General features: G+C 41.5%; 6 protein-coding genes across 7 annotated transcripts in view; 4 read left to right on the top strand and 2 right to left on the bottom strand.

Annotated features, from left to right (window-relative positions):
- Positions 1-17,078, top strand: part of LOC125780501 (zinc finger protein 239-like) — a 1,096,042-nt gene that overhangs the window by 642,043 nt on the left and 436,921 nt on the right.
- Positions 1-17,078, top strand: part of LOC111188533 (zinc finger protein 239-like) — a 280,707-nt gene that overhangs the window by 70,064 nt on the left and 193,565 nt on the right. The gene's annotated exons all lie outside the window — the stretch shown is intronic.
- Positions 1-17,078, top strand: part of LOC125801342 (zinc finger protein 239-like) — a 280,707-nt gene that overhangs the window by 70,064 nt on the left and 193,565 nt on the right. The gene's annotated exons all lie outside the window — the stretch shown is intronic.
- Positions 1-17,078, bottom strand: part of LOC111188532 (zinc finger protein 239-like) — a 193,828-nt gene that overhangs the window by 114,168 nt on the left and 62,582 nt on the right. The gene's annotated exons all lie outside the window — the stretch shown is intronic.
- LOC125801459 (zinc finger protein 239-like) overlaps positions 1-17,078 on the bottom strand; it is a 193,757-nt gene that overhangs the window by 114,168 nt on the left and 62,511 nt on the right. The gene's annotated exons all lie outside the window — the stretch shown is intronic.
- On the top strand, positions 1,915-5,214 carry LOC125801504 (gastrula zinc finger protein XlCGF49.1-like). Its single transcript, XM_049478295.1, has 2 exons — positions 1,915-1,973; positions 3,655-5,214. Exon 2 carries the CDS (start codon positions 3,786-3,788, stop codon positions 4,515-4,517), a length of 732 nt encoding a protein of 243 aa, XP_049334252.1. The 5' UTR covers positions 1,915-1,973; positions 3,655-3,785; the 3' UTR covers positions 4,518-5,214.

Here is a 17,078-nt window from a genome sequence, read left to right as displayed (position 1 = left end):
CAAAAATAGGATCTAGAGTAAAGGGCTCATTCTCATCAGAGGAGGATTCATTATAATCAGGATCCTCTCTAAAGTCCTCCTTTTTCTCAGACACATTCTCTGTCATGGTGAAAGAGATGTGAGAAATCCTCACTGAGAGAAAACCTTTTCTTAAACGTCATTTTCAGTAGAGAGAGAGAGAGCAGAAAGAAAGAGAGACAGAACACATAGAGAACTGGTTTAGAAGCTGCTGTGAAACATTTCTCTGCATAACCACTATGTTGTGTGAACTATCAATATGTTTATAGGAACAATATATTCCTCCACAGAATGAGAAATATCAAGTTCTCATGAGAATTATGTTTTCCCCGCCCCCCTGTCACTTGAACTGTCAGTGGTTTATAGTTATAATTATGTTATTTTAGGAAACACATTTTTTTTGAAGATTATAAAATTGCATGTCATATTGACCTTCACATCATTCAACACAAATCTGGGTCAAATTCTGATATTTTTATGTTTTAAATAGCTAAAATAGCGTGGGGACAAATTAACCCCAAACAACACCGATGTATACAAAATGTGTACAAGACACAAAAAAAAACATCCCATTAATTTTATGTTTACCCAGTTGTCGCCATTAAATTAGAAAAAAAAATCACCAAATATGAGGTAAATAAAATGAGATTAACTACTTACATAAATGCATTAAACACTGAAAAGGGTCAAATTGACCCCAAACATAAAAGGAGGATTAAGTGACTCAAGCAAGCAGGGGTGTTTGTTTTATTTCTACACAGAACTAGATATAATCTGGCCCAAATAGTCTCAACATCAGAAACTTCTTCCTTTAATGTGTACAAAAATTATGTCTAAATTGGCTAATATTTTGTAGTAGAATGAGAATGCTTACTGGACTCATCTGAACAAGTTTGTACCATCCTATTAACAAATAAACTCTTAATCAAATCCTTTTTATTTCATAATTATTATTAAAACTGATATCTGCATATGAAGTTTCAAATGCTTTTACAAGTGTGAAGTACCCTTCTATACAGAAATCAGGATGGTCCATTGTGATTTCAGAGAGTGATTTTACAGGCAGGAGCTGTGAATGACCTCAATTTATGGAAATATTTCAGAATACATAAATAGAAAGACATTAAACAAGGTGAGCAACAAACAAGATCTGCTGCAGTACGATCTCCTTTTCAAGAACCTGCAGGACATCAAGAAGGTAAATGCAAAGAAAATGCAACCATAATATTTTGAATAAAATTTAGATTTAAAAAAGTGTCTACCAGAATCAATGTCACAACAGCACTGATCTTTCCATAGTAATTAGTAAGTGCTATTTGTTGGAGAAAAAACTCACTTCTGAATCTCAAGCCACTTGACAGAGTTTGGAATGTACAAAAACATATAAATAATTTTTTATTCTAAAAAGTATCAAACATTAAAAAAATATTATTTTTTAGCAAAGTAATAATTTATAAATGTTTGATACTTTATAGAGTAAAAAATTTACTTATTTCCTCAAATCAGAACTATAACTGTTTCATCACCGCAGAGATAATTATTAAAGCTTTTAAACTGCAGTTTTAATCATTTTAAAGGAGCTCTGTGTGTAACTCCAGCATCAGTAGCAGTAATGCTAGTAAACCTACTGAATAAAAACATTAGTTTTAGAAAATGGAAATATAGAGGTACGTTTTCTTTGCTATTTTAGTGAAATACTTTGTTCTACTTTGTAAAATTAAAGGAAAACTCCAGAGAAGTAGTTATACAGTGTTTTAAATGAGAGTTTTAGCTGTTTAGCTCCATTCAGCTCCATGCATTGAGGACTCCCTCGCGGGCTCCTTCTAGCGGTGATGGGGTATAATGTGATATAGCGGGGGAGGGGGCGGGGCTCTACATAACCCGAATGAGGCTGAGCTTCCGGGGTCTGTAGCTGGAGCTCCGGAGTAAGAGCAGGATCAGCTGAACCTCAAAAGGTAATTCTCTCTCTCTCTCTCTCTCTCTCTCTCTCTCTCTCTCTTTTTCTCTCTTTCTCTCTGTTTTTTCTTTCTTTCTTTTTTTCAAAGGCAAATAAGAGATATACACAGATTTCTCTCTGAAAACTGTTTATTTGGGTGTAAAGCTGTTTATTTACAGTAAACTTAGATTTACAGATTTTTTTCAGCATTGAGGCAGGAGCATTAGCATTAGCGACATTAGCTTGTAAAATGACACAGTGTTGTTACCAATACCACACCTAACAGCTAAACTTAATTATAAAGGAAATGATTAACCATTACAGACAGCTTGTACATTATCCTACCATTTAGTCTATATAACAACAACTCATCACAAGTGTAATGTGTTTAAGACATTAAGGCTCCTAATAGTATTTTATTGTTTGGAATTGCCTGCTAGCTTAGGTAGCTATCTAGATAGCATTGGCTAGATTAGCCAAAGGTGGCTAAAACATTAACTTACCTTCAAAATTAATATAAGTAGCTGTATTCTTTTAACAAAACTGCTCTTGCTATTCAATATTTTTCTATATCGTTCATGCTGTGCTTGCTCCACACTGTTTTTTTATCCACAGATTTACAAAAGTGTAAGCAATAGTAAAATGATATATGATGTGATTTTTTAATGTGGGAATAGTGTTTAAGTGTTCATCTACAGTGGGAGCTGATGTGTTTCCTTAACGCGTCTGGCAAAGAGAAAAAGAGAACTATTTAATAGGCAGAACTGGCCCAGAATAGGGGACCAAAATACTTATGTTAGCCAGCTAGCTAATGTTACCAGCGTTTTTAACCGGCAGTTAACATTTCCCAGCTAGCTAAAGTTGTCACTGCTTTTTTAACCAGTATCTAATGTTCTCTATCTAGCCAATGTTCCCAGTGCTTTTTTAACCAAGTAGCTAATGTTATCTAGCTGGCTAATGTTACCAACGTTTTTAATACCTTCACCAAGCTAGGATATATTTTATTCTTTTAATTTGGATACAAAACTTTTTTACTTCTTCCTAAGTGAGAATGTGGACATTTCAGACATGAATAGATACTGCATTGTCCGACATCCATCCATTTGCGTTTCTTTTTATATTTTATTTTAAAGATACAAACATATCTTTTATGATTGAACTAATTAAAATGTAATTTCTGGAGCTGTGATGGTATGTAGATGCATGAAATAAGTCTCCACTGATACTGTATATTGTATAAAATAACATTTATTATAATACAATAATTAACAAGCACCCGGGTTTGCTTGGGAGAGCAAAAAAAAAAACACATATTGAATTCAGGAGTGCATATCACTGTTAGTCTGAAGCTAATGTGGTGGAAAATAATGAACTGCTATCAGGAGTTTTTCAAAAAAATCAGGAATCTTTTATAAATTGGTGTAAAGGAAAAAGCTTCGGACATCGTTGGTCACGCGATCAATGTAGAATGTATCAAACATCGGCTCATTGATTCGAACCAATGCTTGTTGTTTTTTTAGCACACGCCTCAAAGCTTCAGATTAACGGGTAACATCACTGACTTAGAATGAGATAAAAGTACAAAAGCTTTTTTGATAATGAGATCCCAGTAGTTTTGTCTATATAATGTAACTGATTCAGGTAGATCTCTACAGTTTATTGACCTGCTTTTTCAGTTTATTTTTCTTTGTGTTTTACAGAAATTAAAAATATTCTCCTGAAATTTATATTTAACTAAGAGCAATGTTAAACTGCTGAAAGAGGTGGAGCAGAAGCCATCCTGAAGAATCTCCAGAACACACAGAAATCATTCAATACATCTAACAGACAAATGAAGCCAAGTCCCGACATGGAGAAACATCAGCACTCTGTCAAGAGTTTTACTAAACAGAGTGATCACAAAAATCACCAGCGTATTCACACAGGAGAGAAACCGTATCACTGCTCAGAATGTGGGAAGAGTTTTAAACAACAGGGTGATCTCAAAATACACCAGCGCATTCACACAGGAGAGAAACCGTATTCCTGCTCAGACTGTGGGAAGAGTTTTACTACAAAGAGACATCTCAAACTGCACCAGCGCATTCACACAGGAGAGAAACCGTATTCCTGCTCAGACTGTGGGAAGAGTTTTACTACACAGAGTAATCTCAAAGGACACCAGCGCATTCACACAGGAGAGAAACCGTATCACTGTTCAGACTGTGGGAAGAGTTTTAATCAACAGAGTGCTTTCAAAAAACACCAGCGCATTCACACAGGAGAGAAACCGTATTACTGCTCAGACTGTGGGAAGAGTTTTAATCAACTGTATAATCTCAAAATACACCAGCGCATTCACACAGGAGAGAAACCATATTACTGCTCAGACTGTGGGAAGAGTTTTACTCAGCAGAGTACTCTCCAACTGCACCTACGCATTCACACAGGAGAGAAACCGTATCACTGCACAGACTGTGGAAAGAGATTTACTAAGCAGAGTACTCTCAAAATACACCAGCGCATTCACACAGGAAAGAAAACTATCCCAAATCTGTTCCACGGCAAAAAGTGCAAAACGTAAATCTTTCGGAGAGAACACATTATCCTACACAAATGTTTCACTTTGTCACTTGGGACACGTTCCACCAGAAACAAACATACTGAATTTAACAACTGCCAGTATTTGCTCTAGATGTTAGATAAGCATAACTTAGTCTTTAAAATTTAGATGTCATAGTTGTTAGGAGTAGATTAGGATTCTTAGCTTGCAACTAAACGTTTAGGATCAAACCTTCAGCGCTTTTGCTTAGAAGGTTTTGAATGCATTTATTCTCTTTTCTAGTTCATGCAGATTTTATTATTTCTATTAATTTCTAGTACCTCTGTTTTCACTCTGTGGAAACCATCCTCAGTTCCCCAAGCTTAGCATAGCTTAGCTTAATGCTATTAACCGCTAGGCCCATCCATCCAAAGAAGAAGTGGAAAACAGCACCTGAGGAGAGAGAGTGCTCCCAAAAGTGAGACCCAGAGCCACAGAGAGACGACACTGTCCCGGGTACTGCCGTGTGGACCGGAGGAGCATCCAGATCCTGCAGAGAGATCAACAAACTTTCCAGAGGTTAAATAAAATGCTTTTTTTTATCTCCAAATTTACTAAGAATATCCAAATCATGTAGTTTCTTAATTGTTTTTATCCTCTACAAACTATTATCTTTGTATTGCTTCACCTGTATATATTTACTCATCTGTGTGTTTTAATAAAAGGATTTTCTATTGCAGATCTGTAATCTCATTGTGTTTTCTCAACATATGTTTCACATGAAACCTATAGGTCTGAGATTGTCTTATGTTATTGTTTGTTAAATACTCAAAGGCACCCAATGGAGAAATCCAGTGTGAAATGGATTTTTGTGTTGAAGTGAAACATCAGTCCATTTTAGATTGAAATTCCGAAAGAAATATATATTTTTTAATGTTTCCCACTTTAAATATACAATAACTTCCAAAGGTAGAGTAACGTGTTTAACTTGTATTCATATGTTTATAAAGTTTTTTTTATTATTATTGTGAAACCTTATGGGTTGTGTTTTGTTTTTTGAAGTAGTTGTTTTTGAAGAAGTAGCATAGTCATTCACCAACTACACTTAATTACCAAATTCTACATTTAAGTTATTGACCATTATTATTGGTAGCTAGCCTAGCTAAATATCCAAACACAGCATTTGCTATTTTACTGACCAAATGTATTTTTTTCGGCGGTGTTTGCGGTTTACATAGCACCAGATGCCAATCCTAACAATGCGCTGAAGGAGCTTTATGACAACACCAGCTAGCTTCAGAACAAGCATCCGGACGCGTTCTACGTGGTAGCGGGAAATTTTAACCACGTAGAACTGAAGATCACGCTGCCGAGGTTTTACCAACACGTGAACATCCCAACACGAGGTAGTAACGTGCTGGACCATGTTTACACCAACGCGAGGGACACGTACAGAGCCTTCCCCCACCTCGGGCTCTTCGACCACATCTCTATCATGCTGTTCTCCGCATACCATCCCCCGCTGTGATGCTCCAAACCCACACAGAAGACCATTACTGTGTGGCCCAGTAACGGTGACGCTGTGCTGCAGGACAGCTTCGGCTGCACAGACTGGCAGGTCTTCAGGGATGCTATGTGAGTGTGAGGGGGAGCAGGATCTGGATGAATACACATCTGCTGTTCTCAGGTACATCAGCAAGTGTGAGGAGGATGTCACATATGTCACTGCATATGCTCAGAAAATCCAGGGACCCCTTTCCTCCCAGGATCCACAGAGCATGTGGAGGGGCATCAAGAGCATCACGGACTACAGATCCAACACTGCAAAAAGCTCCAAAGACCCATCCCTGCCTGAGGCTCTCAACAAGTTCTTTGCCCGTTTTGTGAATCCTGACACCCCCCCCACCCCCAGAACTAGACTCCCACACTCACCAGGAGAGGAGCCCCTCAGCGTGACACCAGCAGATGTAAGGAGGACGCTGAGGAGGACCAACACCCCAGAAAGCTGCTGGCCCGGACAACATTCCCGGACGGGTGCTAAGAGATTGAGCAGACGAGCTCTCGGATGTCCTGGCATACATTTTCAACGCTTCCTTTATCGAGGCAGCTGTCCCCACTTGCCTGAAGACTGCCACCATCATCCCAGTCCCCAAGAGCTCCGCAGTGATGGGTCTACCAGATTAAACCAGATGGGACTACCAGCCAGTAGCCCTCCCTCTAATAGTCACAAAGTGCTTTGAAAGACTGGTTCAGATCCCCATCAAAGCCATCAACATCACTGTGGATCCACACCAGTATGCATACAAGAAGATTCGATCCACAGAGGATGCCATTTCCTCCGTGGTCCACACTGTCCTCATCCACCTGGAGCAGAAGAATGCCTATGTCCGTATGCTCTTTGTGGACTTCTCATCTGCTTTCAACACAATGATTCCTCAGACCCTGATGACCCTGTGCAACTGGGCCCCCTCCTGTTCACACTGCTCACGTATGACTGCTTTACCTCTCCATCCAGGCTGTCATATTGTGAAGTTAGGCGATGACACAGCAGTTGTTGGATGCATCACGAACAGAGATGAGTCCAGCTACAGGCAGGCGGTGGAATACCTAGAGGGTTGGTGCAGAGAAAACAACCTCTGCATCAATGTAAAGAAGACGAAGGAGATGATTGTGGACTTCAGAATGCCCACCTCCCCCTGCACATTGGAGGATCTGCGGTGGAAGTGGTCGACTGATACAGGTACTTGGCTGTGCACCTGAGCAGCAACCACACCTGGAGCAACAACACTTCCACTCTGGTCAGGAAGGCACATCAGTGGCTCTACTTCCTCAGGAGGCTGAGATGAGCTGGACTCGGCTGCGCAGTCCTCACCTCCTTCTACAGATGTGTTGTAGAGAGCGTTGTGTGGCATGGAAAGCTGCTCTGCTGCAGACAGGAAAGCTCTGCAGAGAGTGGTGAAGGCTGCACAGAGGATTATTGGAGCCTCCCAGCATCTACACCTCCAGATGCAGGAAGAGGGCCACCTGCATCAGGAAGGACCCCACCCACCCAGCGCACACACTTTTTGTCCCGCTCCCCTCAGGCCAGGAGCTGCAGAGCATGAAGTGCAAAACAACCAGACTCAGAAACAGCTTCATTCCAAAAGCTGTAAGGTTCTTAAACTCCACCTAAACAACATACTGCACTGACACACAAGGACAAATTACTGTTTGCAAACACTGTCACTTTAAACTGCACTGAGACACTTTATCTTTTACTGCTCTAATTTCATTATCATGCTGCTATAGCAAACTTGCTCTCTGGACTTCATGTTGCTGCTACCTGTCTACTCTCTATGTTTATTTTTTTTGGGGTATTTATCTTTATCTATTTTGTATACTCTATTTTATTTTGTTATCTTATTTTATCTATACATCTATTTTAACAACAGCTCTTGGGTGTAAACTGGATCGTGAGATCACAATTTCGTTCCACCTCATGTACCACATGTGATGCGAATGACAATAAAATCTCCTTGAATCCTAATGCTGTGCTCTAAACCTATGGCTAGGCTAGCTACCAATATTAGTGGTCAGTAAAACAGCTAATGCTGCATTTGTACATTTAGCGAGCTAGCTACCAATAATAATAGTCATTAAAGCAGGAAAAAAACAAAACAAACATAACCCATAAGCATACACAATAAAAAAAACTTTATAAACATAGGAATACAAGTTAAACACACATGCTACTCTACCATTGGAAGTAAATGTTTATTTAACCATTTTAAGCCTGAACCATTACAAAAAAATCAATTTCCTTCTAAATTTCAATCTGAAATTGACTATTATGTCTCACTTCAACCCAAATCCATTTTACACTGGATTTCTCGTTTGGGCGACTTTGTTTTTATTTAACAAATAATAACGTAAGACAATCTTAGGCCTATAGGTTTCATGTCAACTACCGTATTTTTCGGACTATAAGGCGCACCGTATTATAAGGCGCACGATGAGTGAACGGTCTATTTTTAGTGTTAGTCCATACACAAGGCGCACTGGATTATAAGGCGCACTAAATGAAACTTTATTTATATCAGTAACAATAACTCTGAGCAATAAATCCTTCACAATATCTGTGAAAAATAACTGTACAATCTCAGAACAATAAATCCTTCACAATAGCTGTGAAAAATAAATCCTTCACAATATCTGTGAACAAAAACTCCACAACAACTGAACGATAACTCTCTAATAGTAACTCGCAGCAGTCTCTCAACACAATGAAAAAAATGCACTCACTTTTTCAGTTCATTCCTCTTCCACAAATCCATCAAATTCTTCATCTTCAGTGTCTGAGTTAAACAGTTCAGCGATTACAGCATCAAGCGTCTCCGGATTCCTCTCGTCATTATCAGAGTCAGTCTCGTTGCTGTTACTCAGCTGTTCAGTGAAAATTCCGGCCTTCTCGAAAGCTCGGACGACAATTGAGCCCGATACCTTTGCCCAGGCATCCACGATCCATTGGCAGATAGTGGCGTAACTCGCCCGGCGTTGCCTCCCTGTCTTGGTGAATGTGTGTTCTCCTTCTGTCATCCAATGCTCCCATGTAGCTCGCAATTTAGCTTTGAACGACCTGTTGACACCAATATCTAGTGGTTGGAGTTCTTTGGTTAATCCTCCAGGAATGATGGCAAGTTCCGAATTCGTTTGCTTCACTTGGGTTTTGACTGCATCAGTGAGATGGGCGCGCATGGAGTCGCAGATCAACAGGGACGGAGATTTGTGGAAAAAGCCATCCGGTCTCTTGATGTAAACTTCTCTCAGCCACTCACCCATCTTATCCTCGTCCATCCAGCCCTTTGGGTTAGCCTTGATGATGACGCCAGCCGGAAACTTTTCTTTTGGCAAAGTCTTCCTCTTGAAAATGACCATGGGTGGTAGTTTCTGGCCATTAGCCTGGCAACCGAGAACTACAGTGAAGGATGACTTCTCGTTCCCTGTGGTGCGTACAGATACCGTACTGGTCCCGGTTTTCTCAACAGTGCGGTTCACGGGGATGTCAAAGGTGAGGGGGACCTCATCCATGTTGGTGATGTGTTCTGGCCGGATCGTCTTTTCGGTGATCTTGTTCTTGCAGTAGGTGCGGAAAATGGCCAGCTTTTCTTCGTAATCCTTTGGCAGTTGCTGCGAGATGGTAGTTCTTGTGCGGATGGAGAGATTATGCCTTTTCATAAATCGAAAGCACCAAGAAGGACCCCCTTGAAAGTCATTGATCTTCATTTCCCGAGCTACTGCTGTTGCCTTGAGACGAATAGAGACTGTAGAAACGCTTCGTCCCTCTGCTCTCTGCTCAATAACCCACTGTTCAATGTTGTCCTCTAACTTTGGCCATCTCGCTTTGTTCCCTCGGAAACTCTGTTTGGTCTTCCTTACTTGGCGCAGGTCATTTTCTTGCTTCCTCCACTTCCGTACCATTGATTCATTAATGTTGAATTCTCTCGCAGCTGCTCTATTCCCATGTTCTACTGCGTGACTGATAGCCTTGAGCTTAAAATCCGCATCGTAAGCATGTCTCTTAACTGGAGCCATTTCACGGTCCTTACACACACACCTATGTTGAAGCACAGTTAGTATTACTCCGCTACGCTCCTGACAACGGTAGCCGTAGCGCTCCGACAGACCATAATATTACTATGTTGAAGCACAGCAAGTACCGTATTACTCCGCGACGCTCCTGACAACGGTAGCCGCAACGCTCCGACAGACCATAATATTATGTTGAAGCACAGCAAGTAGTATTACTCCGCGACGCTCCTGACAACGGTAGCCGTAACGCTCCGACAGACCATAATATTATGTTGAAGCACAGCAAGTAGTATTACTCCGCGACGCTCCTGACAACGGTAGCCGTAACGCTCCGACAGACCATAATATTATGTTGAAGCACAGCAAGTACGTATTACTCCGCGAGGCTTCTGACTATAATAGCGTGTTGTGCCGAATTCGGTGAATAAAACGGTTTTAAAACAGAGATAAAGATCGGATAAGTTTCATTTCTGGATGAAGTGATTTCCAGCGCTGTTTGGATATAACTGTGGATTACAGGAGACTGGATTGATGGATTCTCTTTAGTCTGGACGCGTTTTGAAGGTAGGACCTGTGGCTGAGCGCGGGTGTGTGTTCGGGGGGTGGCGGCAGTGACCGGAGAGCCTTTTATTACTGGAAACATGCGCTCTGACGCAGCTCTAATTCATGAAACATACATCCTACAGTAAAAGCACAGTTCTGGAATCCGGAGAGCCAGACGGTTCGAATGGTGTATGACATGACCGCATTCGATGAAATATGGACGAACGATAAATGCAAATATGAGAGTTATGAATTATTAAAATCATAACCAAGGCATATTCCGCCCTAAATGTTTATTTTCTGAAAGGATATTCCGCTAAATAGGCTAAGTAGCTCAAAAGCAGAGATTCTAAGCTTTAAAATGGTATATTGGATGTCTATATTGAACCTGTAACTGTTCATAACTATTCAGAAACACAGCCAGTTATGAAATATTAAATATTTCTGGCCCGCCGGTGGGCCAGCGCGTGTTAAGAGGTTAACTTTACTTAGAAGTGGGCGCTAAAAAGAAACAGTTTGTGCTATTACCCCAGAACGGGTGGAAAGGAAAGTTTACCGGCACCTTGTTCTGGCCACGGAGCTACAGTGGAAACTAGCTACCCTGAGCCACAGCCGAGAGGCAGTACGGCAGTCAAAGGTAACCGCGCGCTAGCCCAAGAGGGGGATCTTTTTCTGGCGTGGGTGAGGAATTCTGCACAACAGAGCGCCGTGTACCACATAAAATCGAGGTCAGTAAACACAAGCAAAATCCATACACAAGGCGCACTGCATTATAAGGCGCAATGACGATTTTTGGGAAAAAATAAGTATTTTAAGTGCGCCTTATAGCCCGAAAAATACGGTATATGTTGCAGATATGCAATATAAAAGCCTTTAATTTTAAATGCACAGATGAGTAAATATAGAGGTGAAGCAGTACAAAGATAATATTTGGTACTGGATAAAAAAAAATAAGGAACTAAATGATTTGGATATTCTTCGTAACTTTGGAGATTTAAAACCTTAAGCAACATCGATATCTAATAAGTAGTGATGGGTTCGGCAACAGCGATGCGTCGGCACATGCGCCGAGCTCCTAGAGCAAACCCTGTGTCGGTGTGCGCATCTCTTTCACCAAGTCACATGACCGATACTGGAACTGTTTCGAAAGGACACTATTGCACCAAACTGTGTTTATAAGGAAGCACATCTGTTGGGATGCATTTGCCATTTGCCACTGCATTTTAGCGGTTCATCATCTTTTTCATCCAAAACTATGGAACAGCCTCAAGGAAAAAGAAAGTTTTCTGCTGTGTGGGACCATTTTGATCTTACATTAGAAAATAAGGTATTTGTTTTAATTGCGTTGTTTAATCTGGTTCCATTCAGAGCTTCAACCTGATCTATCTGAATCCAAATTCATCTCAAATTGACTCTTAGGCTTACTATTCATATTGTGTTCTGCAGGTTAAATGTCGCATTTGTTTGACAGAACTGTCATATTTAAACAAATCCATTTTGTGTAGGATAAGGTGTTCTGTCCGAAAGATTTAGGATGTGCACTTTTAATTGCAGTGGAAAAGATTTGGGATAGTTTTCTCTCCTGTGTGAATGCGCTGGTGTTTTTTGAGATTACTTTGATGATTAAAACTCTTCCCACAGTCTGAGCAGTGATAAGGTTCCTCTCCTGAGTGAATGCGCTGGTGATTTTTGAGATGACTCGCTGTAGAAAAACACTTCTCACACTCTAAGCAGTAATATGGTTTTACTCCTGTGTGAATGCGCTGGTGTATTTTGAGAGTACTCTGTAGATTAAAACTCTTCCCACAGTCTGAGCAGTGATACGGTTTCTCTCCTGTGTGAATTTGCTGGTGCAGTTTGAGATGACTCTGTTGTCTAAAACTCTTTCTACAGTCTGAACAGTGATACGGTTTCTGTCCTGTGTGAATGCGCTTGTGTTTTTTTGAGATCACTCTGTTTAGTTAAACTCTTGACAGAGTGCTGATGTTTCTTCATGTCGGGACTTGGCTTAATTTGTCTGTCAAATGCAAAAATTTCTGTGTGTTCTGGAGATTCTTCAGGACGGCTTCTGCTTTACCTCTTTCAGCAGTTTAACATTGCTCTTAGTTAAATATCCTGGTTTTTGGTGATGAATTTCAGGAGAATATTTTAATTTCTGAAAAAAAAAGAAAGAAAAATGCCATTGAATAATAAAATAAAAGCAGGTCAATTAACTGAAGAGAACGGTCTAAATCAATCAGTTACACTACATTGACAAAACTACTGGGACATCTTCATATTACCATAAAAGCTTCTGTGCTGTACCTGGTGGTCCTCCAGCCACTAGAGGGAGGCCACCTTTTGCCACTCGCAATAATCAAGCGGACACCTGCTTAGTGCCTTTATAAGGACCGCTCACTGTTCAGACAGTCTTGATTCTGTTCTGGTCTCACTAGAAGCTGAGAACTTTCTTAGGACTCAAAGTTGGTCTTGAGAAGATACTTGTTTTCTATTTCCCTGAGTATCTTTATTTAAAGGCACACTAGGAAGGATGTCCTTGATTATTGAACTTTTTAAAGAAGTAAAATTACAGCTCCAAACTCACTGTAGCACTTGTGGTGGAAATACCTGTGACGATTAATGAAGAAAAATATTAAGTTCTGAGTCGTGTCAAATGAGTAATACGTTTTATTAAAGCATAATATTGAGAGTACAATCAGTCATGAAAGCATCACGCTCTGAAGGTGCTCTGAGAGACCAACGGTTCCTCAGAGAGTGTTATCCATTCTCACTCTGCCTTATTATGAAAACATAAACCATACATGGGCATAGGGCTTCCGCCTGCACCTGCATCCTTCAAAAAACTCCCTTCTGTTCTCAGACAGAGTCTAATGTCAGCATAACCTCTTCTCACACAAAATTGTTATCAGACAAGGTTTCTCTGCTAGCCAGCACATATACAAAGTGTCACACTAACTCAAGAGCAAGTTTGCAAAATGAACTAATATGAGTGAATTACCACTGTGAATAATAAGTGTGAATAAGCACATCTAATAAAACGAAACATGCATACAAATTATATAACATCTAGTGAAATGAATAATCCTAAATGGTCACATCTAGTGAATGAACATGAATAAATTGATTACATTTGTCATAACAAGGTGGTTATAATGGTAACAAAATGGTGATAATAAAATTTCCCACGTCACTCCTCCCTTTTGATTCTAAAAAATCAACTCATGCAATTTCATACACATTGCTCACGGTGTGAGTGCCTCCGATGTTGAACAGTTCAAGCATAAGCTATCATAGAAGGTGATGTTAACTTTACGGTCAGTGTACCCTAAACGAGGCCCTCCTCTTATTCCAGGTGAACACATGCAGGCGGATGCATTGAGAGGGGGCACCGTGGTGAACGACATGTTTACAAATTTTGGCTCATATCTTGGTCCGGGGTGGGTCATGTCACATCGGGGCATCATCTGAAACATAGCAGTTACATTTCCATCAAATGGGGGGCTCTGTTTCGTGGCTGCAAAATGGGCTGATACATTTAGCATGAATGCCATCTGCCTGTCCAGAGTGCAGTCTGCCGGATCCTTCACCAATGCAGCAGCAGTCACATTGTGTAAAGGAGTTGGTATCCAGGGGACAGCAAACTTATGGCAGACCACACATTCTTTGTTGGGAGACACCTCGTCAGCTGCTGCTACTGCGGCCATGCATGCTTTGTTTCCATAACTCTGTTGTTCCACTCGGTCCTGAGGGGACTGATGGGACCCAGGTAGGAGGGTCACCACCATCAACAGCCACAGCATGGTGATACTGGTTTATCAGTGTGGATGCCCCTAGCCTATGTAGACACCTTAGTGCTCAGAGTGCAGGCACGCCCAATCCCACTCGTCCCACCAGCCGTGACACCCACTCACTGACCAACCAGAGCTGCTTCTTCTTCAGGTTTGGTGGGGGCCTTCTTGCAGTGTGTGTGATGAACCCAGGTTCTGCGTCCTTCAACCTTCAGCGCCGTGTGGGTCGTCAGGAGCACAAGATTAGGTCCAGTCCACCTTTGCTGGTTCCACCTTCGTCTCTGCAGGTCCTTGATCAGCACCCAGTCTCCTGGCTTGTGGTTATGGAAGGGTTGGTCAGCTGGTTGAGGTAGCACAGCTTTTACCAGTCGAGATGCAGACAAAAGAGAATCATGCAATGAGATACAGTATTCAACAAGGTCTGCCTTAGGCTTGTTTTTGGTTGCACCCTGGTTCTGCTTTGCCACAGGACCAGAGGGAGACATTTGACCCAATTTAGACCTGTTTGCTGTGTAATTTTTGCCAATCCGTTTTTGATGGTGCCATTTGCTCTCTCTACTGCCCCTGCTGAGGTGGGTTGGTAACTACAATGCTTGTGCATGTCAATACCCAAATATTTGGTCAAACTTTTGAGCCCTGTGTGTACGAATGGTGTGCCATTGTTGCTTGAGATTTTGGCAGACCAAATCTAGGGATTAATTCTCTGAGAAATGCTTTAGCCACTTCTTCTCCATCCTGTCTACCTGTTGGGAAAGCTTCAATCCATTTACTGAACATGCAAACACAGACCAGGAGAAACTTTTTCCCTTCTGCTGGGGTTAGTTCTACAAAGTCTATCTGCCAGTGTTGAAATGGTTCTGTGGCAGGTGGGTGACCTGCTGGCTGCTGTGTGAGTGGTGCAGCATGTCTGTGTGTGTGCTGAGCACAGATGAGACATGAAGAACAAAAATTTTGGGCAAGTGTATAGAGTCCAGGTGCATACCAATACCTGGAAATCTGCTCTACTATCCCTCCCTTGGCCATGTGACTCCTCCCATGGACAATTTTAATCAAAACCTTAGCATATTGTTTGGGTAGGAGTGGCCTATTGGTGGATTTCTGTCTCCAAACACCATTGTCTTTGTAACAATCAGTTTTAGCCCACAATGTTTTCTCTGATGGTGTTGCAGGTGAGCAGGTTTCTCCTGCTCTGGTGTAGAAATTTGTGCAGCTGTGATGTGTGCGGTGTGAGCTGTGTGCTTAGCAACGCTGTCTGCAAAGGCATTTCCCTTGCTCACTGGATCTCCTGTGGATGTGTGTGCGGCACACTTTATTACTGCGATCTGTGAGGGAAGCAAAAGAGCAGAAAGCAAGTTATTAATCAGCTCATGGTGTTTGATCTTTGTTCCTGAAATTACGCTGCTTCCACATGAACCCAAAATCATTTGCCACACCCCATGCTTTTGAGTAAGCACTTAAGTCATATAGATGCCTTTTGCATCTACCATCTGAACAAAAGGTTTAGTTGAATCAGGTATGCCCAATGCTGGCATATTTTGCAAAGCCACCTTAAGGTGTATAGATGGTTGACTCGCAGTAACCCTGACACAACCTTGTAAATGTATATGCTTTCCCTTCAAAGGAAAATGCAAACCAGAATCTGCTGTCTGGATGTATTGGAATACTGAAAAATGCATTAGCCAGATCCACTACACTGTAGTGGGTGTGTTACGTTGGTATCTGAGACAAAATAGTGTGGTGATTTGGAACCTCAGGGGCTCGTGCTTGGACTGCTGCATTTACTGCTTGCAGATCCTGTACAAATCTCCACTCATCCCGGCCGGGCTTCTTAACTGGAAAGATTGGCGTTCTAACTGGTGAGTCTGCACATGGCACTATGACCCCTTTTTCAAGAAGAGCTTGAAACACGGGCCTAATGCCTTCAACTGCTTCAGGTTTCAAAGGATATTGAGCTTGTCTAGGCCTATAGGAAGACTTAGGTGTAATGGACACAGGTTCACAGCCTTTGATTAAACCCACATCATATTTACTGCTGGCCCACAGCTGAAGAGGGAGTGAGCTAAGCTCCAGTTCCTCTTCCTCTGTAAGCGAAACCGCCTGCACCAGTGGCGCGCTGCCAAACAGCTCCACTGTAGGCTCTGTTTTCAAATGATACTGATAAGGGCATCTCCACGTGTGGGTGGAGGCGCTGTACTGCACATTGGGGTGTTCTGTATTCACCCAATCTTTAGCCCTGGCCACCCGTAAAGCCCATGGACCAATATTTTTCCATGGCACGGTATGGTTAACTCTGGCCAGGGAGATGTGAGGGGAGGAATTTTCTACTGTGAACAAAGTGTCCAGCTGTTTAGTTAAAGAGACCATAGCTGCTGCTTTTTCACTGTCCCATATTAAATATTTTGTAGACAGTGGTTCTGAAGTCTGGTGGTAAAACAACTGTTCATATTCATGGTCTGGCCTACTGCTAATGTGGGATGTACAATGCAAATCAGTTTGTTTCCACTCTAAGGGCTCTGTCACCAGTTTCTTTGTTTCTGGCAGAAAATGTTTCATTGTTTCACTCTGTTTTTCTACACAACGCCACATATATGCATACCCTGGAGCCCCAGGTGCTAATTGAACCATGCATGGTTGTTCAAATTCTATAGATAAACCAGTTGGTGAGCTAATCAAATTACAACAGACCGGTCTCACTACTACCCTT

This window comes from Astyanax mexicanus, chromosome 4 (assembly GCF_023375975.1).
Source record: "Astyanax mexicanus isolate ESR-SI-001 chromosome 4, AstMex3_surface, whole genome shotgun sequence".
Taxonomy (NCBI): domain Eukaryota; kingdom Metazoa; phylum Chordata; class Actinopteri; order Characiformes; family Acestrorhamphidae; genus Astyanax; species Astyanax mexicanus.
Note: the sequence above shows the minus strand (reverse complement) of the source record. Positions and strands in the feature narration are given on the sequence as shown.